The sequence below is a fragment of the Leucopleurus acutus genome (assembly GCF_964270905.1).
Source record: "Leucopleurus acutus genome assembly, chromosome: 20".
Lineage (NCBI taxonomy): Eukaryota > Metazoa > Chordata > Mammalia > Artiodactyla > Delphinidae > Leucopleurus > Leucopleurus acutus.
This window is the reverse complement of record NC_139162.1, coordinates 49,318,468-49,335,829: the sequence shown is the minus strand read 5'-3', so window position 1 is coordinate 49,335,829 and position 17,362 is coordinate 49,318,468. Positions and strand designations below refer to the sequence as shown.

At 52.7% G+C, this 17,362-nt stretch overlaps 3 protein-coding genes across 3 annotated transcripts in view; all 3 read right to left on the bottom strand.

Moving 5' to 3' along the window:
- Positions 1–2,301, bottom strand: part of CLPTM1 (CLPTM1 regulator of GABA type A receptor forward trafficking) — a 28,149-nt gene extending 25,848 nt beyond the window's left edge. Inside the window, exon 1 of the mRNA XM_082862569.1 lies at positions 2,218–2,301. Coding sequence (XP_082718695.1) covers positions 2,218–2,289 — 72 coding nt within the window. The 5' untranslated portion in view covers positions 2,290–2,301. The remainder of the gene's footprint in view (positions 1–2,217) is intronic.
- Positions 2,302–6,566: 4,265 nt separating this feature from the next.
- APOC2 (apolipoprotein C2) lies at positions 6,567–8,176 on the bottom strand. Its single transcript, XM_082863319.1, has 4 exons — positions 8,065–8,176; positions 7,567–7,642; positions 7,237–7,396; positions 6,567–6,918 (listed from the first exon to the last, which is right to left on the bottom strand). Exons 2-4 carry the CDS (start codon positions 7,619–7,621, stop codon positions 6,828–6,830), a joined length of 306 nt encoding a protein of 101 aa, XP_082719445.1. The 5' UTR covers positions 7,622–7,642; positions 8,065–8,176; the 3' UTR covers positions 6,567–6,827.
- A 121-nt stretch (positions 8,177–8,297) lies between these two features.
- Positions 8,298–10,801, bottom strand: APOC4 (apolipoprotein C4; the record flags this gene model as incomplete). The annotated part of the gene is made up of 4 exons (XM_082861911.1): positions 8,298–8,897; positions 9,130–9,271; positions 10,390–10,512; positions 10,795–10,801. 4 exons carry the CDS (start codon positions 10,799–10,801, stop codon positions 8,732–8,734), a joined length of 438 nt encoding a protein of 145 aa, XP_082718037.1. The 3' UTR covers positions 8,298–8,731.
- Positions 10,802–17,362: the final 6,561 nt, after the last annotated feature.

Sequence of the window (17,362 nt, the reverse complement as noted above, 5' to 3'; positions counted from 1 at the left end):
CCCATGAGCCCACTCTCACACACAATCCCCAGAACACCCACTAAGGGGCCCAGGAAGCAGCTGAGGCCATGAGACTGGGCCGGGGCTGGGAGGAAGTCAGGGCATCCTCCCTGACTGCCTGGATCCACCATGGGAATTCCACCTCAGACCAGCCTCTGCCTCAAGACCCATTCATTCCACTAACGCTGAGGGCTTGCTCTGTGCCTGGTCCTGAGCTGGGAAGCACTGGGCACACAGTGGTGACGAAGACAGTTCCTGCTCTATCCTCCAGGGGCTCCCAGTCCACTGGAGGAGACAGACAGTGACAACCCAGAGTGGGCAGGGCTGGGACAGAGGAGCCCAGGGACTGCTGGAGCCCTGACCCAGTCTGAGAGGGTCAGAGAGGCTTCCTAGGGGAGAGAACACCTGAGATGCACAGGACTAATAAGGATCAGGCAGGTAAAGAGAAACATGTGCAAAGGCTACGAGGTGCAGAGAGAGCGCAAGGCACACTCCTGGAAATAAAAGAGCTTCACAGTGGCTGACGCTCCTCTTGTCCAGTGACTCAAGCAGGGACAATTCTGCCCCCCAGGGGACACTTAGCAACATCTGGAGACATTTTTAGTTGTCACAACTGGGGAAGGAGATGTGTGTGCTACTGATATCTAGCGTGGCCAGGGGTGCTGCTAAACCTCCTACAATGCACAAGACGGCCTCCTACCACGAAGAATTATCCAACCCCAAACGTCAATAGTGCTGAGGCTGAGAAATCCTAGCCCAGTCTGAGGAAAAAGGGCAGATCATGCAAAGCCTTGATCTACCAAAGAATTTGTACTTAATCCTGAAAGCAAAGGAATAAGTCTTTAAAGATTTTAAGCAGAAGTGGGACAAGAGGCGATCTTGTGGGGGAGGGGTCCTCTGTAAGCTCAGGGCAATCGGGGCACCCTGAGCCCTAGTCTCTCCGATCACCCCCCCACCCAATAATCAACAGAAACACAGAGGGGGAAAAGACCTTCTTTCAGCGAGACTGGGAAGCCCCTAAAGATTGAGACGAACATTTCCTAGGGCTGCCCCCAGGGCCAGGCCCTGGCTGAAGATGCTGAAAAGATCCAGACCAGGGATGCTGGCTCTGTCACACAAATCTCACCCTAGTGTCCTCCCCAGGTGAGATTATTTGCTCCTCCTCTGGGCTCCCTGTTTCTGACACAGACTTTTTGTCACCATCCTTGTCATCCAGGATTATAATTCTTTGTTTACACACCAGTCTTCTCTCTCACTCCACTGATGAAGGGACATGGCTGGAGCTATCTTCATGGCCCATCACAGGGCTGGCCCTCCTATCCAATCCCTCCATTTACCACTGGAGAAATGAAGGGGGAAAGGAACTTTCCAAGGTCACAGAGTGTCAGCTTCAGTTTCGTTTTCCCCTCCCAACCTGCACTCTTCTCCCCTGTGCTGCCTCCCACGTGTCAGTGACATCCCAGTGGGTGGGTCGACAGCACCTCCCTGTCACTCCATCGATTCCCTAAACGTCTGAAGGGTGGCTGCCTGAACTAGTACGTTCTGCAGCCTCAGTTTAGTTCAAGTGGCAATGGGTCAGAAGTCATCAGTACCAGGACGAATTCCGGCATAGGACTAGTTTATGCTGAAAATAAACCCATCTCAGTCCCGACCACCTTGCTTCAGCAATGGCTGGTAAGTTCTACAAGGAATGGATCCCAGAGCTAACCTGGGTGACCTTCTGTAGGCGCCTCTGTCTGTTCCTTGGATTCCTGACTATAAAATGGGTCTGTCAGCCTCCACAGCGCGTGCCCTTATCCACGATGATTACCTGACTTCCCCAGAGTTAGAAAACTCCCAATCAATCAATCATTGCCCACACCTAGAGCACCGGCAGCCCATTCTAGGAACTGTCCTGCAGCCTGGAATCACGGAGTCGAGAACCCAGGGCGCTTGGGTACAAGTCTGCGCCCCTCCGCGCCACTGTGTCCTCAGCTCGAGCAACGAGCCTGGTGGCCGCCCGGCGCGAGCATGCAGGGGACCCGGCGCGCAACAGGGCCCCGCTCCCTACACTGTCCAGCCTCCCGGGCTGCCCGGCCCCACCTGGGCCCGGTATTCAAGGTCCCTATGGGCAAGGAGCCCCCAGTGCACAGGATTCTGTGAAAAGAGGCAGGACACGCCCCGTGGGAGGCCCCCCGGGTGGGGAAGAGCCCCTCAGGCCCCTCTCGGCCTCCGTACCTGACCGGAGCTGCCTCCCCCGGCCGCCACTACGGCGCTGCCGGCCCCGTCCGCCTCCTGCGCGGCCGCCATCTTCCCGCTCCGGGTCCCCGCCCCCGCCGCCAGCCCCGCCCCGTCCCCGACGGCTCCAGCGCGATCGCGCGAGATTTCACGCTTTCCCCGACCTGCCGGCCACCGTAACCCGCAAGAGCGCCTCAGCCACGCCTCTCAGGAGCCGCTAAAGTCTATGAAAAGACCAAGCAGGCCACCGTACTCTCCGTCGCGTCGCAGCCTGTTTGTTTTCGCGTAGTAGACACACTGCATGCCCCGAACTCCCAGGGCTTTCTTGGCCAACATGTACGCTTCCCACAGCCTGCGTTCTTTCTGCCCCCACGAATAACCCGCTTCTTCCAGTTATACGAGCCTCCTGGGTCATCCTGTCCACTTTGCCCCGCCTATTCTTTAAGTTCCAAGTTCTTGAGCTTTCCCGGCCACCGTAACTCTTAGAGACGCTCCACTTGAACCACGCCCCTCCTGCGTTAAAGGAACCTTCCTGGCCTCCGCACCCAAGACTCGGAGGGCAGGATCTTTGGTCGGTGGCTTCGCTTTCAGACCCCTCTTCGTAACACAGCCCTTTCCTCCGACAAGTCTCCCTAGGTTATAGTTCTGTGCATTTAGTTACTACTTCAGTGTTCTCACGCCACCACACTTCCAAATCGGACCTTGTCAGCCCCTCCCTAAGCTTTCGGGCCGCCTAGTTTAATGCGCATGCGCGTTCCCTTAGCGGTCCGCTTTCTAGTAAACCTCGCGGCTATGGCCTCGGCTTCAAGGGCTCTAAGAACTCCTTACTTTTTCATTAGCTATCTTCCTACAGCTCCGGGCTTGGACACGTGTTGAAAGACCCTTGGCCCGGAGAAGGAATTATGGAGGCCCAGAGAGGACAGAAGACTCAGCGGCTTTTAAACCTTCACTAATGAATTGGGTGGAAGTCTGACCTGGGTTCAGACCCTGGTTGTGCTACTGACCGACTAAATGATCCCGGACAAGTGACCTATCTCTTTGGGCTTCATTTTCTTCCTCTTTTATAAGCTAGGCATTATAATGGTACCCGCTATTCCTCTCCGCCTTTGCCCCGTCGGGTTATTGGGAAGACCCAGTGAAATCAAGAATATAAAACACCTGGCCCGGGTTCTCCGTGTGGGGCTAAGTGATCAGTATCACGCACTTTTATTATGAACTTTACATATTATCTGAAAAGGAGAGCAGGCTTTGCATAGAGATATTTTAATTATTTATTTATCATTTTACTGTCTATTGATAATCCTCCACTTTCCTCGCGGTCTCAGCTCAATAGTATTATCCCTCCTCCCTGGCCCCCAGACTGGGCGGGGCACCGCCTCCCAGTCCTCCTAGATCCCTGGACTCCCCACCCCCTCCCTGCCCACTTTGTGTCATCACTGACAGAGATGGGTGTGTCTCCAGCACTGTCCCAGGGCATGATTGCCGAGTGAAAGGATGAAACTTTGAGTGGGGAAGATGAATGAATTACCTCTGTGAACCAACACAAGGACAAGAAGAAACCTTGGAGAACTTCTTGGGACTACCCTGGTGGCGCAGTGGTTAAGAATCCGCCTACGAATGCAGGGGACACAGGTTCAAGCCCGGGTCCAGGAAGATCCCAAGTGCTGCGGAGCAACTAAGCCCGCGTGCCGCAACTACTGAGCCTGTGCTCTAGAACCCGCGCTCTAGAACCCGCGAACTCCATACTCCTGAAGCCCGCGCACCTAGAGCTGGTGCTCTGCAGCAAGAGAAGCCACCGCAGTGAGAAGCCCACCCACCCCAACGAAGAAAGCCCTCGCACAGCAACGAAGACCCAACGCAGCCAAATTAATTAATTAGTTAATTAATTAATTTTTTTTTAAAAGAAAACTTGCCCGGTCCCCTTCTCTTACAGACAACAATGACAGTAATAACGATTCTGTGAAATTGTAGACCCAGTCTTCAAGTCTAGGGATGAAATGAACATACTGATGAAGTCCCCCAGAAGATGAGCAGATTGAGATTTTTGTGGGCTTCTTTTTTAAAAGTACAAAATTACACGTACACATATAAATAGAGAACCACAGAAAGCCCAGGCAGGTGAGGGGCTTTGAAGCTCATCTTCTCCGGTTTCATTGTTACCCCATCTCTGCTCTCAGCTCTAGGTCCCCTAACGTCCTGTCTCATATACCGCAGAGTCCTGATCTGTTGGAACACTAGAGGCTCTTAGCTAGACTGTGACCTCAGATGGGGCCCTTGTAAAGCCCTCCCCCATGTCTGCTGAGTGACCAAGTAAATTCTTCCATTCCTACTAACTGTTAAGTGAATCACAGGCCAGACCCACACTGCGCTCCACTAGGGGACGCCCAACACCAACCAGAGGCTGGAATTTCAGGTTCTAAGGGGGCTGGGGACCTGAACTTCTGGGTCCTGAGGAGAATGGATTGGAGGTCCTGAGTTCTGGGGGAGGAGGAGTCTTGGGGCCTGGACTCCTGGGGTCCTGAAGGGAGTGGGACTGGGGTTGGGAGCCTGAGAAAGGAAGGCGGAGTCTGGGAGGTACAGCAGGATTGGTTGGAAGCAGAACTGGCCTGGGCAGTGGTTTGGTTTGGCTTGAGTCTGTGGGAAACAAGTGGACAGAGCAGGGATTGTTCCTCCAGGGTTCCCCCCTCCCCATCACCCATTGGGCTTGGCAGCCTCAGCTCTTCCCAGGCCCTGGGGACTTGGGGGCATTTCTCACAACCCTTCCCCAAGGCCCCTGTTTTCTGCTAGATTCACAGCTGCCCAGCCCCAGAACCTGGGAAAACTGCCCCAAGAGTACTGAAAAGGCTGGCTGGAAGTTTATGCCAAGTCTGTTAGGAGAATAGAGGCCCCGCATCCTCAGAGGCCAATAGCCCCGCCCATAGGACTTGGCGGCCCAGGACCACTCTCTACTCCCTCCAGATGCAGGAGTCCAGGCTCTTAGCCCATCTAACCATGTGCCCCAGCACTGTCCTCTCTCAGACTGCAGGGCCTCTGCTCTTATTTGCACCCTGTGCTTTTGGCCTGTAATCCCCCACTGCCCAGATACCCTCTTCCATCTGCTCAGACCTGGGAGCCAAGTGAGTACTCCCCTCCCCGTCCTTGCCATCAACAGTAGTCCTTACCACACTGCATTGTGACACATGCCCTGTGACCAGCCCAGCTGGGTCCTCTAGAGGGCTCTCCCCGTGCCCCAACCCAAGGTGGCCGCCCCCAGACCTTGAACTCACTTCCTCTCCTTTTCTTCATGGCCCGCATTGCTGTCTCAAGTTATCTTATTCATGGGTCCTCTTGTTCATCCTCTGCCTTCCACCCCCTCAGCCTCTCTATGTGTGGCTCAGGATGGATCAGAGCTCCTGGCCCTGAGTAGGAGCTCAGGAAGTGTTATTACTATTGCTAATAAGAAGAGAACAGCTAAAAAGCATACCACAAAACGGTAATCAATAAAACCATGTGATGGACTTCCCTGGTGACGCAGTGGTTGGGAATCCGCCCGCCAATGCAGGGGACACGGGTTCAAGCCCTGGTCCAGGAAGATCCCACATGCTGCGGAGCAGCTAAGCCCGTGCGCCACACCTGCTGAGCCTGCGCTCTAGAGCCCACGAGCCACAACTACTGAAGCCCGCACACCTAGAGCCTGTGCTCCGCAGTGAAGGGTAGCCCCTGCTCACCACAACTAGAGAAAGCCCACGCACAACGAAGACCCAACGCGGGCAAAAATAAATTAAAACAAGCAAAAAACGTGTGAAACTGGGTCAGGACCCAATCAGTACGTTTCTGCGGGGGCCACGTGAGGGCATGTCTTTTCCCTGCTGTGTCTCCAGCACCTGGTTGTGTCTCAATAAATACACGTGGGACAAATGTATAGGAACTGGCACAGAGCACAGCGTTTACAGTTCTGTCCTCTCGGGTCTCAGCCAACCTGGGCGCTGCCTTGCCACGCTCAGCAATGACTCATGGGCACCGCTCTCCCCTCTGCCACAGGGCCACTGGACACCTCACTGTGATGGCACATTCAAAGTGTCAGCCCAGGACCCGGACATGGCCAGAGTCCACTGCAGATTAGCTATATCCATTTATCATTTTATAAATGAGAAAGCCGGGAGTTCCCTGGTGGTCCAGTGGTTAAGACTCTGTGCTTCCACTTCAGGGGGCATGGGTTCGATCCCTGGTCAGGGAATGACCACGCATGCCACATAGTGTGGCCAAAAAAAAAAAAAGAGAAAGCCAGACCTTGGTGAAAGGCAGTCTCCAATTATTGTTGTTATGATTATTCATTATTATTATTCACCTCTTTATTCCCATTGACCAGGTTAGGGCGATATACATAGAATAGACACTCAATAAATGTTGGCTGGACAGCATCAGATCCTCCATCTTGACCTTGAGGTCTCAGAAAAGCAACCATATCCAGAAGAATAAACTTGGCTTTTTTTTTTTTATTATTGATAAGAAGTCAGGCTAGAGTTGGGAGCAGGACGCTGAGAGTTGCTAGGAAGTGGGATGGGGTATAGATCAGGGGACCCAAGGGGTTGCTGGGTTCTGGACTCCCCCCGAGATTGGGGGCCCAGCTGTTAATGTTCTCCCTTCAGCAGAGAAATGACCTGGTCAGTAAAAATCCCTGCATAGGTGGTCACAGCTGCCGTGCTTTTGCTGTATATGTCCCTGGGGAGAAAGGACAGAAGGGCTGAGGAGGAGGGGCTGGGGGCTGGGACTCCTGGGTCTGAGGGAGGAGGGGCTGGGGCCCAGAATCACGTGTCCTGTGGGAAAACGTGGCTAGAACCCAAACTCCTGGATCCCTAAGTAGGACAGGGCTGGCATCTCAGAATCCCAGGTTCTACTGGGACTGGGGGCTGGGAGCTGAGATCTCTGGGCCTTGAGATACCAGGTCCAGGTTTGAACCTGGACTCCTGAGTCTGAGGGAGAAGGGGCTGGGGGCTGGGAGTCCCTGTTCCTGGGGTGGGGGTGGGAGGCGGGTGATACCTGATTTTCTCATCCATGGCGGGCAAGTATGTCTTCTTGTACAGGTTGTGGGCAGCTGCCTTGGCTAGATCCCAGTAACCGAAGAGTGATTCCTGCACCTTGGTGAGCATGGCAGGGCTGGCAGTCTCTTCTTGCTGGGGTACAGGGTCGCCCTGGACCTCTGCAGGAGGAGAGTGAGTTAGGGGAGCTGAGGGGCCTGCAGCAGGGGGAGAATGAAGCGGGGAAGGAGAGGAATGGGCAGGGGCAGGGCCAGACAAGAATTGGGCTGGGAAGATGCTTGGGGCTCATCCCTCCCCTCATAGCCCCTCCTCTCCTACTGACCACACTCACCGAATCCCAACACCAGGAGGATGAGAAACAGAGCCAGGAAGTATCGGGTGCCCATGGTGTCAGGAGACCTGGAATGCTGAGGAGGGTGTGGGACAGGGCCACAGGAGGTGTCTAATCCTAGGGTCCCCTGCGCTCAGGGATACCAGCCTGGGACCCCCTCTCCCCCTCCCCCCACCTGAGTCAAACCCCTAATGGCTTGACTTGCTTGACCTGGGCCTCACTTCCTAACATTCTCTGATGCTACTCCCGATGGCTGATTGTAACATCTTAATTTTTTTTTTTTGGCAGCCCTGTGCTCTTGCAGGATCTTAGCTCCCCGACCAGGAATTGAAACCCGGCCGCAGAAGTGAAAGCCCCGAGTCCTCACCGCTGGACTGGCAGGGAATGCTCTAAATTCCACGATTCTATCACTGGAATCTAATATCTTGACTTGCAGTTTCTGCTCTAACAATCTTGGCCACCTCCTGCAGTCCCCCACCCGCCATGTCCCTCTCTTACCGGACTCTGGCAGGCTGTCCTCACCAGCTCCAATCAGGCAGAGAAAGGCTTTATAGCGCTTGAGGTCCACCCCTTCACAGCCACCACCCCGACCTCAACGCCTAGGCCAAAGTCCTGGCCAACAGAACGGCTTGTGGGGGGTGGGGGGGAGGCTGCGGGCAGAGAGGGCAGTGACATCCCTGAGGTCAAGCCACAGGAAGCCTGCACTCTGAAGAGTCACCGCTGAGAGAGACAGGCCGGGTGGGGAGCGTGGAGGCGATGGGGGCTCTGGCTGCCCGCCAGGCATGAGGCCTGGGGTCTCCATCCCGCGGGAGGTGAACGCAGAGCGCTGAAGGAGGGGCCGCTGGGGGGGCTTGTTAACCCTGCCTGGTCTCCAGCCTTCACCCTCCACCCCAAACTGAGAAGCCTGAAGTCTTCTGCGCCGCCCACAAGCCTGCAGTGGTGGGTCTCAGCACTGGGGGAGCAGGGTCATTCCCCCCCCACCCGCCCCCACTCCTTCCCCCACCCCCACTGTCGCTCCCCTGCCACGTGTGTCACTTCGTGTTGTCACTTCCTCTACTCCTTAACCTCCGGGGGACAGATGGGGTGGGGTTATCTCCGGCAGCATCCGGGAGGGACTGGGACAGGGACAGAGGAGAACTTCTTTATTGCAGAGGCTGTGAACACTTTAATCCCAGTAGCTGGCCCCGCAGAGCAGCTGGGGACACAGGTTGTAGGCCTTGTTCAGGAGGCTGTCCTTGGAGCTGTGGAGCCAGGCCTGGGTGTGGGAACCCAGGTCCCCCAGGTGGTCATCATAGTAGGTCTGCACAAAGCCCTGGAAGGCCCTGGGGCCCCTGTGGACATCACAGTGGAGAGTCCAGCTACCCCCCGAGACTTCTGCCCCGTTGACCCCTTCCTCCCTCTGACCCAGGAGTCCCTGCTCTCACCTCTTACCCTCTACCCCTCTGGGACCCAGGGGTCACAGCCCTGCCCCCGCCCTGTCCTGCTCCCTGGGAACCCATGAGTTCCGGCCCTGCCCCTCCTCCCTCAGACTCAGGCCCCCAGCCCCGTTCTGTGCACACGCACCAGAACCACTGCCAACTCTCTCTTGTCCTGGTCACGAGCGACTCCATCCACTCCTTCACCTTGCCCGGAACCAGGCTCCAGGAACTACTGGCCGGCTCTGGCGGGGGGCTCGAGGTTCCCCCAGGCCCTTCTTGCTGACATGCTAGATGGGATCAGAGGGCAACTTGGGACGGCTGGGACCCCAGAACCCTTCCATCTCCTTTTCCCTCCATGCTCACCGTCACCGTGGCTCCTGGTGGCCCCTTGCCGGTCCTCTCATCGCCTTCTATGTCCCTCTTGCCCCTTGCCCCCCTTCAGCCAACGGTCATCTCCTTTCACCATCTGTGCCCGGGAGCCCCGTCACCCCTGCGTCTGCCTGGGGTTTCCTCCCTCAGTCTGTAACGCCGCCTCTCTGCCCCCTGCCCCGCTCCTGATGCCTCCCTCACTTCCTGATCTTGCCGCCCCCTCCGTTCTCCTGTGACTCCCGCACGGTTTGAACAACCTCCGCAGGCAGTGAAGGATGCCCCCGGGGATGGAGGTTGGCAAGGCCATATGTCAGGCTGGTGGGCCAGGGGTTCTGCCAGGAATCACACACATCTGTCTGTCCAGCACCCATGCACCTGGGCAAAGCCTCACCTACAGAGACCAGCCATCACACGGGTACACGTGTACACATGTGTACAGAGGTCACACCATGTGACCTGTGGTGTGCCCTTGGCCAATGACTTAACCTCTTCAAGACTCAGTTTCCTCTTCTGTAGAATGGGATAATGACAGGTCCTAGCTTATAGGGTTATTGTGAGAGTTAGGGGTTAACATGTAGAAGGCACTTGCACCGGTTTCCTGCACATCGTATGCACTGCATATATATATATATATATATATATATATATATATATATATACACACACAATTTAAATACATGTGCAGAACCCAGACATACTCACACACCAGTACACACAGACACCCTTCCACATGCCCAGACTGTCAAATCTTTTGCATAAATACCCCCTAAAGACACACATGTGCGCACAAGCATACAAATGCATGTTCACAGACTTAACATGTTTACCATGACGGCATACTCGTCTGCTGACACACGCACAAATGCATATTCACGATCACTGTCATCTGTACCAACCCCGTGTACACTGTTCACTCATGGCCGCCCGTGACACACACTCCCAGACACACACGCACATCTGCACGCCTCACAGCCGGTCACACTCACACCCCATGCTGCATCGGGGTCCCCACACCCGCCCACCCACTCGTCCTCACCCACGACACAGGCCAGGACCAGGACGCAGAAGCAGAGGGAAGACAGGGCCTGGGACCTGCATCCAGGGAACAACGTTTCTGGGGGCCTCTGTCCCTCTGTCCTTCTGTGCTCAGCTCTCTGAGCTGGGGGAGGGGGAGGCTGCGCTGAGCAGAGCCCTCCCCTGGCCGCCTCCCCACGCCCCTTGGCAGGGACTTCAGATAGAGAGGGGCCCAGGTGACGGTGATGATCCGAGGCCATGCCCGCCCCTGCTGGCCTTCTTCCTTTCTCCTTCCTATCCTCCCACCACCCTAAACTGACAGGGGAAGATTAGCCTCCTGTGCTGAACTGGGTTCACATTCTGGCTCCACCTCGTGTGACAGCCCCTCTTTTGGGCCTCAGTTCCCTCCTCCGTAAAATGGGCTCACAATCCATACTTTAGGACGTTAATTAAATGACGTGATAACAAGGGAAATTCTTTTTTTTTTTTTTTTTTTTTGGCTGCGTTGGGTCTTTGTTGCTGACACAGGCTTTCTCTAGTTGCGGCGAGCGGGGGCTACTCTTCGTTGTGGTTCGCGGGCTTCTCATTGCGGTCGCTTCTCTTGTTGCGGAGCACGGGCTCTAGGTGCACAGGCTTCAGTAGTTGTAGCACGCGGGCTCAATAGTTGTGGCACACGGGTTTCGTTGCTCCGCAGCATGTGGGATCTTCCCAGACCAGGGATCGAACCCGTGTCCCCTGCATTGGCAGGCGGATTCTTAACCACTGTGCCACCAGGGAAGTCCTCAAGGGAAATTCTTAATGTGGAGTCTGGCAACACAAGTGCTCACAGATCAGACCTGTTTATTATTATTTCTTTTGTCTCTGAGATCCGTTGGCCACTGGACTACAGGGCCAGACACACCTTCACTGCGTGACCAGGGCAAATACATTCACTTCTCTGGGCTCAGTGTTTTCATCTGTAAAATGGGGATGGTAGTAAGTGCCTGCCTCCCAGAGTCCACATGAAGGCTGGGTGAGGCCCTGTGAGGGAAAGATTAGTGAGAGGTTGTCAACATCAGGCTTGGGCCAAACACCAGCCAGAAAGAAAATGAGCCTTTTTCTCCCAGAGGACCCAGCCATGAGCCAGGGTGCACAGTTTAGCCAGGGAACCATGGGCTGGATTCCTTGCTCTAAGGCTGCCAGATAAAATACAGGACGCCCTGTGATATTTGAATGTCAGATAAATAATGAATCTTTTTTAATTAATTGATTTATTTTAAAAAATTGGGGGGGGCATGCACAGCATGCAGCATCTTATTTCCCCAACCAGGGATTGAACCTGTGCCCCCTGCAGTGGAAGCACAGAGCCCTAACCATTGGACCGCCAGGGAAGTCCCATGAATCTTTTTTTAGTCTAAGTATGTCCCATGCAATATTTGGGAATTATACTCTTATTTATTTGTTGTGTATCTGATATTCAAATCTAACTAGGCATTCTATATATTTTTTCAATATTTATTTATTTATTTTGGGCTGCCTTGGGTTTTAGTTGCGGCACGTGGGATCTTTCATGGCGGCGCGCGGGCTTTTAGTTGCCCTGCAGCACGTGGGATCTTAGTTCCCCGACCAGGGATCGAACCCTCATCCTCTGCATTGGAAGGCGGATTCTTAACCACTAGACTACCAGGGAAGTCCCACGTCCCATATTTTTATGTGGTGAATCTGACAACCCCACTTTGGCCACAACCTGGATGATTATACAGGACAAATCCAGAGGCTTCCAGAAGAATGCTGTCCGTTCCAATGGCCCCAGCGTGGGCTCTAGCACACAGTAGTTGCTCAACGAATGCTCCCTGGAGTTCCTCACTGACACTAATCAGCAAAATAAAATCTCCTGGAGTTTCTGTTTGGGATGCTGAAAACATTCTGGAAATGGATAGTGGTAATGGTTGCACAAGATTGTGAATGTACTCAATGCCACTGAACCGTACACCTAAAAGTGGTTAAAATGGTAAACTTGATGTTATGTATTTTACCATAATAACAAAAGAAAAAGGAAACACCCACTTTGCATGGTGTTAGGAGAAGCAGCATGGTGTTGGGTTCACAGTCCGGCTCCACCTCCTTCCTGCTGTGTGACCTGGTGTATGTTGCTTGATGTCTCTGGGCCTGTTTCTCCGTCCAGGAACCAGAGTCACAGACTACGCTCCTACACAGGAGAGTAAAGCAGGTCGTTTACCTAAAGTGCCTCGAGCAACAAGAGACGTGCCCCAAAGCCGTGCTGCCAACGCCAGCTGCTATTCATTAAGCTTGTGTTTCTCGAGCGCTCACTACGCAGCAGATACCACCGCAAGGCTTCAGCGCATGAATTCACTGAATTAACGTCAGACCTTATGAAGTGGGCATCTTTTTCATTCCCATTTTACGTATAAGGAAACTGAGGCTGTGGGGGTGGGGCTCCCCCAGCCACCAAGTGGTGAATCTGAACCCAGCCCTTTCATACTTCGCTAGCCGTTTCTGGCTAGCTAAGCCAGAAACGACCTATGCCCTCACCTCCCCACCCCAATTCTAGAGGGCAAGAAAGAGGTTGAAGCAGGGCCAGGGTTGGGTGGGCCCGGGGGAGGGGGGAAAAGGTCTCTGACCCTGCCCTGGCTCCAAGGTCAGCATGAGCTGTTTGCTGCTTGCAGTGTTTGCCCATCTGTTATCCAGGGCAGGAATGGGCTGAAGGTCGTTCGGGGTGGACCTCAGAGGCAGCTCAAAAACAACAGCAGTTGGGAGGTGGGGGCAGAGAGGTCACAAGGAGGGACTGGGGGTTGGGAGCGGTGGGCCTTGAGACCCCAGCATGTGTGTCCGGGGACAGGTAGCATCTCTGAGGCTGCACCTCTGTGTCCACAAGATCGTCAGTCCCACCACCAGACTCCCGAATCACTCTCTCCACGCCAGGGTCCCTGCTTCAGTCTGGACCCCATCCCCTCTCCCCTGAATCCCTGCAACCACCTCCCTTCCAGCATCCCTCACCACTCACCTCCCTGGCTGCTCTGGGTTGTGGCAGGGAAGTCGGGGGGTGGGGGGGGGTGGAAGAGAGGTTGCTATGTCCCCTCATTTATCTCTTCTTTCTGCCTTTGTCTGGAAGATCTCCATTCATTTTTTAAAAATTGAGATATTCAAAAAAACCCAAAAAACAACAACAAAAACTTGAGATATTCACATACCATAATTATCACCCTTTGAAGGTGTACAATTCAATGATTGTTGGTATATTTGCAAAGTTTGCAACCATCACCACTATCTAATTCCAGAACATTTCATCACCCCAAGAGGGAACCCTACACCCTTTAACCCTCACTCCCACCCGCTTCTCCCCAAGGCAGGGCAACCACTAATCAGCTTTCTGTCTCTATAGATTACCCAGTTCTGGACATTACATATGAATAGAGTCATATAACATGTGGTCTTGGGACTTCCCTGGTGGCGCAGTGGTTAAGAATCCACCTGCCAATGCAGGGGACACGGGTTCGAGCCCTGGCCCGGGAAGATCCCACATGCCGCGGAGCAACTAAGCCCGTGTGCCACAACTACTGACCCCGCATGCTACAACTACTGAAGCTCGTGCTCTTAGAGCCCGTGCTCCACAACAAGAGAAGCCACTGCAGTGAGAAGCCCGTGCACCACAGTGAAGAGTAGTCCCTGCTCGACACAACCAGAGAAAGCCAGTACACAGCAACGAAGACCCAATGCAGCCAAAAATAAAAATTAAATAACTTTTTTTAAAAACAATGGTCTTTTGTGACTGGCTTCTTTCACTTAGCATGAAGTTTTCATGGTTCATCCTTGTTATAGCGTGTGTCAGTGCTCTGATCCCCCTTTCTTTTTTTTCTCTCTTTTTTTTTTGGCCTCGCCGCAAGGCTTAAGGGATTTTAATTCCCAGACCAGGGATCAAACCTGGGCCCTCGGCTGTGAGAGCTCAGAGTCCTAACCACTGGACCACAAGGGAATTCCCAGTGCTTTGTTCCTTTTTATGGCTGAATAATATTCTACTGTATACACTGTATCTGTATCTATACAGATATACGGTGGATATACAAACACTGTATAGATTTATTTATTCATTCATCAGTTGATGGGTATTTTTTGGCTATTTTCCACTTTTTGGCTATTATGAATAATAGTGCTATGAAGAGTTGTGTACAAGTTTTTGCTGTGAACGTGTTTGCAGTTCTTTTGGATAGAGACCTAGGAATGCAATTGCTGGGTCATGTGGTAACTCTGTTTAACTTTTTTTCCTCTTCCAATTTTATGGAGTTAAAATTGACATACAGCACTGTATAAGTTTTAGGTGTACACCATAAGGATCTGACTTACATACATCATGAAATGATTATCACAAGTTTATTAAACATCCATCATTTCATATAGATACAAAATTAAAGAAATACAAAAAAAAATTTTGTGATGAGAACTCTTAGGATTTACTCTCATAATAACTTTCATATAACACACAGCAGTTTTTTTTAATTTTAAAAACTCCCAAGGTGATTCCTTTTTTTAAATATTAATTAATTAATTTATGGCTGTGTTGGGTCTCGGTTGCTGCGCGCAGGCTTTCTCTAGTTGCAGCGATGGGGGGCTACTCTTCATTGTGGTGTGTGGGCTTCTCACTGCAGTGGCTTCTCTTGTTGCAGAGCACGGGCTCTAGAGCACAGGCTCAGTAGTTGTGCCGCATGGGCTTTGTTGATCCGCGGCATGTGGGATCTTCCCGGACCGGGGCACGAACCCGTGTCCCCTGCATCGGCAGGCGGACTCTCAACCACTGCGCCACCAGGGAAGCCCCTTGTTTTTTAAATAAATTTATTTATTTTATTTATTTTGGGCTGTGTTGGGTCTTTATTGCTGTGCCCGGGCTTTCTCTAGTTGCGGCAAGCGGGTCTACTCTTCGTTGTGGTGCGTGGGCCTCTCATTGCGGTGGCTTCTCTTGTTGCGGAGCACGGGCTCTAGGCACGCAAGCTTCAGTAGTTGGGGCGCACGGGCTCAGTAGTTGTGGCTCGCGGGCTTAGTTCCTCCACGGCATGTGGGATCTTCCCAGACCAGGGCTCGAACCCGTGTCCCCTGCATTAGCAGGCGGATTCTTAACCAGTGTGCCACCAGGGAAGCCCCCCTGTGTGTCTTTTGAGTCTTTAACCTGAGCGATGTTTTGGAATTTAGGAAAATGCTTGGGAAATCATTTGATTGGTTCCAAGGTGAAAAAAAAAAAATTGACCAAGTTAAAAGTTAGTAATTTTGAACTTTTTTTTTTTTTTTTTTTTTGGCTGCACCGCTTGGCATGAGGGATCTTATAGTTCCCCGACCAGGGATCGAACCCGCTCCCCCTGCGTTGGAAGGTCCAGCCTTAACCACTGAACCTTCAGGGAAGTCCAAAAGTTAGTATTTTTTTAAATGAAATTGCTACAGAATATACCCATATACTAACTAGCCAACAGCAGTATGACTCCTCATAGGAATTATATATAATAAGGGACGTGGGTGCATTTTAATATGCTGGATGTAATGCCAGTGGGGCCTGGGGCCAGGTGTGTGTGCATAGCTGTAGCCCATATGATAGGCAGGGTGATTTGGCAGGGGAGGAAATCAGTCAGGTCGTGGCCCCAGGATCCCCACCTGGGTTCAAATCCCGTCTCTAATCACTTTGGGCTTTGGGATGTCTGACAAGTGACTTTAGCCTTCTGTGCCTCAGTTTCTTCCTTTGTAAAGTAGGAGCAGTGACAGTATCTGCCTCAGATGGGTTTTGTGAAACTGCCACATTTAGTTTAGGTATGGTTTTGTTTCTGATTTAGCATACTTGTTTCACCTAATTTTTAAAAATATTTATTTATTTATTTTTGGCTGTGTTGGGTCTTCTTTGCTGCACGCAGGCTTTCTCTAGTTGCGGTGAGCGGGGGCTACTCTTCGTTGCAGTGCGTGGGCTTCTCATTGCTGTGGCTTCTGTTGTTGTGGAGCATGGGTTTTAAGTGCGTGGGCTTCAGTAGTTGTGGCGTGCAGCCTCAGTAGTTGTGGCACACGTGCTTAGTTGCTCCACGGCATGTGGGATCTTCCCGGACCAGGGATCGAACCTATGTCCCCTGCACTGGCAGGCGGATTCTTAACCATTGCGCCACGAGGGAAGCCCCAAGACCACACGTTATATGATTCCATTCATATGTAATGTCCAGAATTGGGAAATCTATAGAGACAGAAAGCTGATTAGTGGTTGCCCTGCCTTGGGGAGAAGGGGATGGGAGTGAGGGTTAAAGGGTGTGGGGTTTCCTTTCTGGGTGATGAAATGTTCTGGAATTAGATAGTGGTGATGGTTGCAAACTTTGCAAATATACCAACAATCATCGAATTGTACACCTTCAAAGGGTGACAATTATGGTATGTGAGTCTCAATTTGCTGTTGTTTGTTTTGTTTTTTGAATATCTCAATTTCGTTGCGTTAAATATCTCAACGCAGCTCGCTGCGTTGTCTTCACGACTTGACTCAACCACGTTACTCCTCTGATGATGGAAAGGAATCTGATGCGGCCTGGGGCCGCCTGGGCTGGGGCCGGGAGTGCCCAGAAGAGGGTCAAGTGTGCAAAAATTTTCAAAATGGAAGCCCTTTAGGATGAGATTCCAGGGACGGGAAAGGAGATCCTTGAATGTGTTTCTGGGGGTCATGGTGTTAGAATGCGGCGAGGGGTACCAGAACCCCCAGATCAGGCTCAGGATGCTGAGAATTGCCTTGCTCTCAGCACTGGACTGGTCCCCCGCCCTTTCAAGGCTGTAAAAGCAAGACAGCCAATCCCGGAGGAGCAAGACTGAAGACGTCATCGGTTGCTAGGGCTCCCCTGGGCAGATTGCCACCCAGGGGACTAGCCTTTAGAGAACGCTGAAACCCAGCTGGGCGGGTAGAGATGGGGGCAATTGGGGGATGACATGGGAACCAGGGCACAGAAGGGGCCCCAGAGTTCCCAAGGGTCATCTAAGCCTGTGCCCCAGGC

What these genes read in the sequence shown, in the direction of transcription:
- APOC2 (XM_082863319.1), bottom strand. Translation starts at nt 7,621, where the DNA reads ATGGGCACCCGATACTTCCTGGCTCTGTTTCTCATCCTCCTGGTGTTG. An exon ending in CCTCCTGGTGTTGGGATTCG is followed by an intron (nt 7,397 to 7,566) that starts GTGAGTGTGGTC and finishes CTCCTCCTGCAG; the next exon opens with AGGTCCAGGGCGACCCTGTA. An exon ending in GCCATGGATGAGAAAATCAG is followed by an intron (nt 6,919 to 7,236) that starts GTATCACCCGCC and finishes CTTTCTCCCCAG; the next exon opens with GGACATATACAGCAAAAGCA.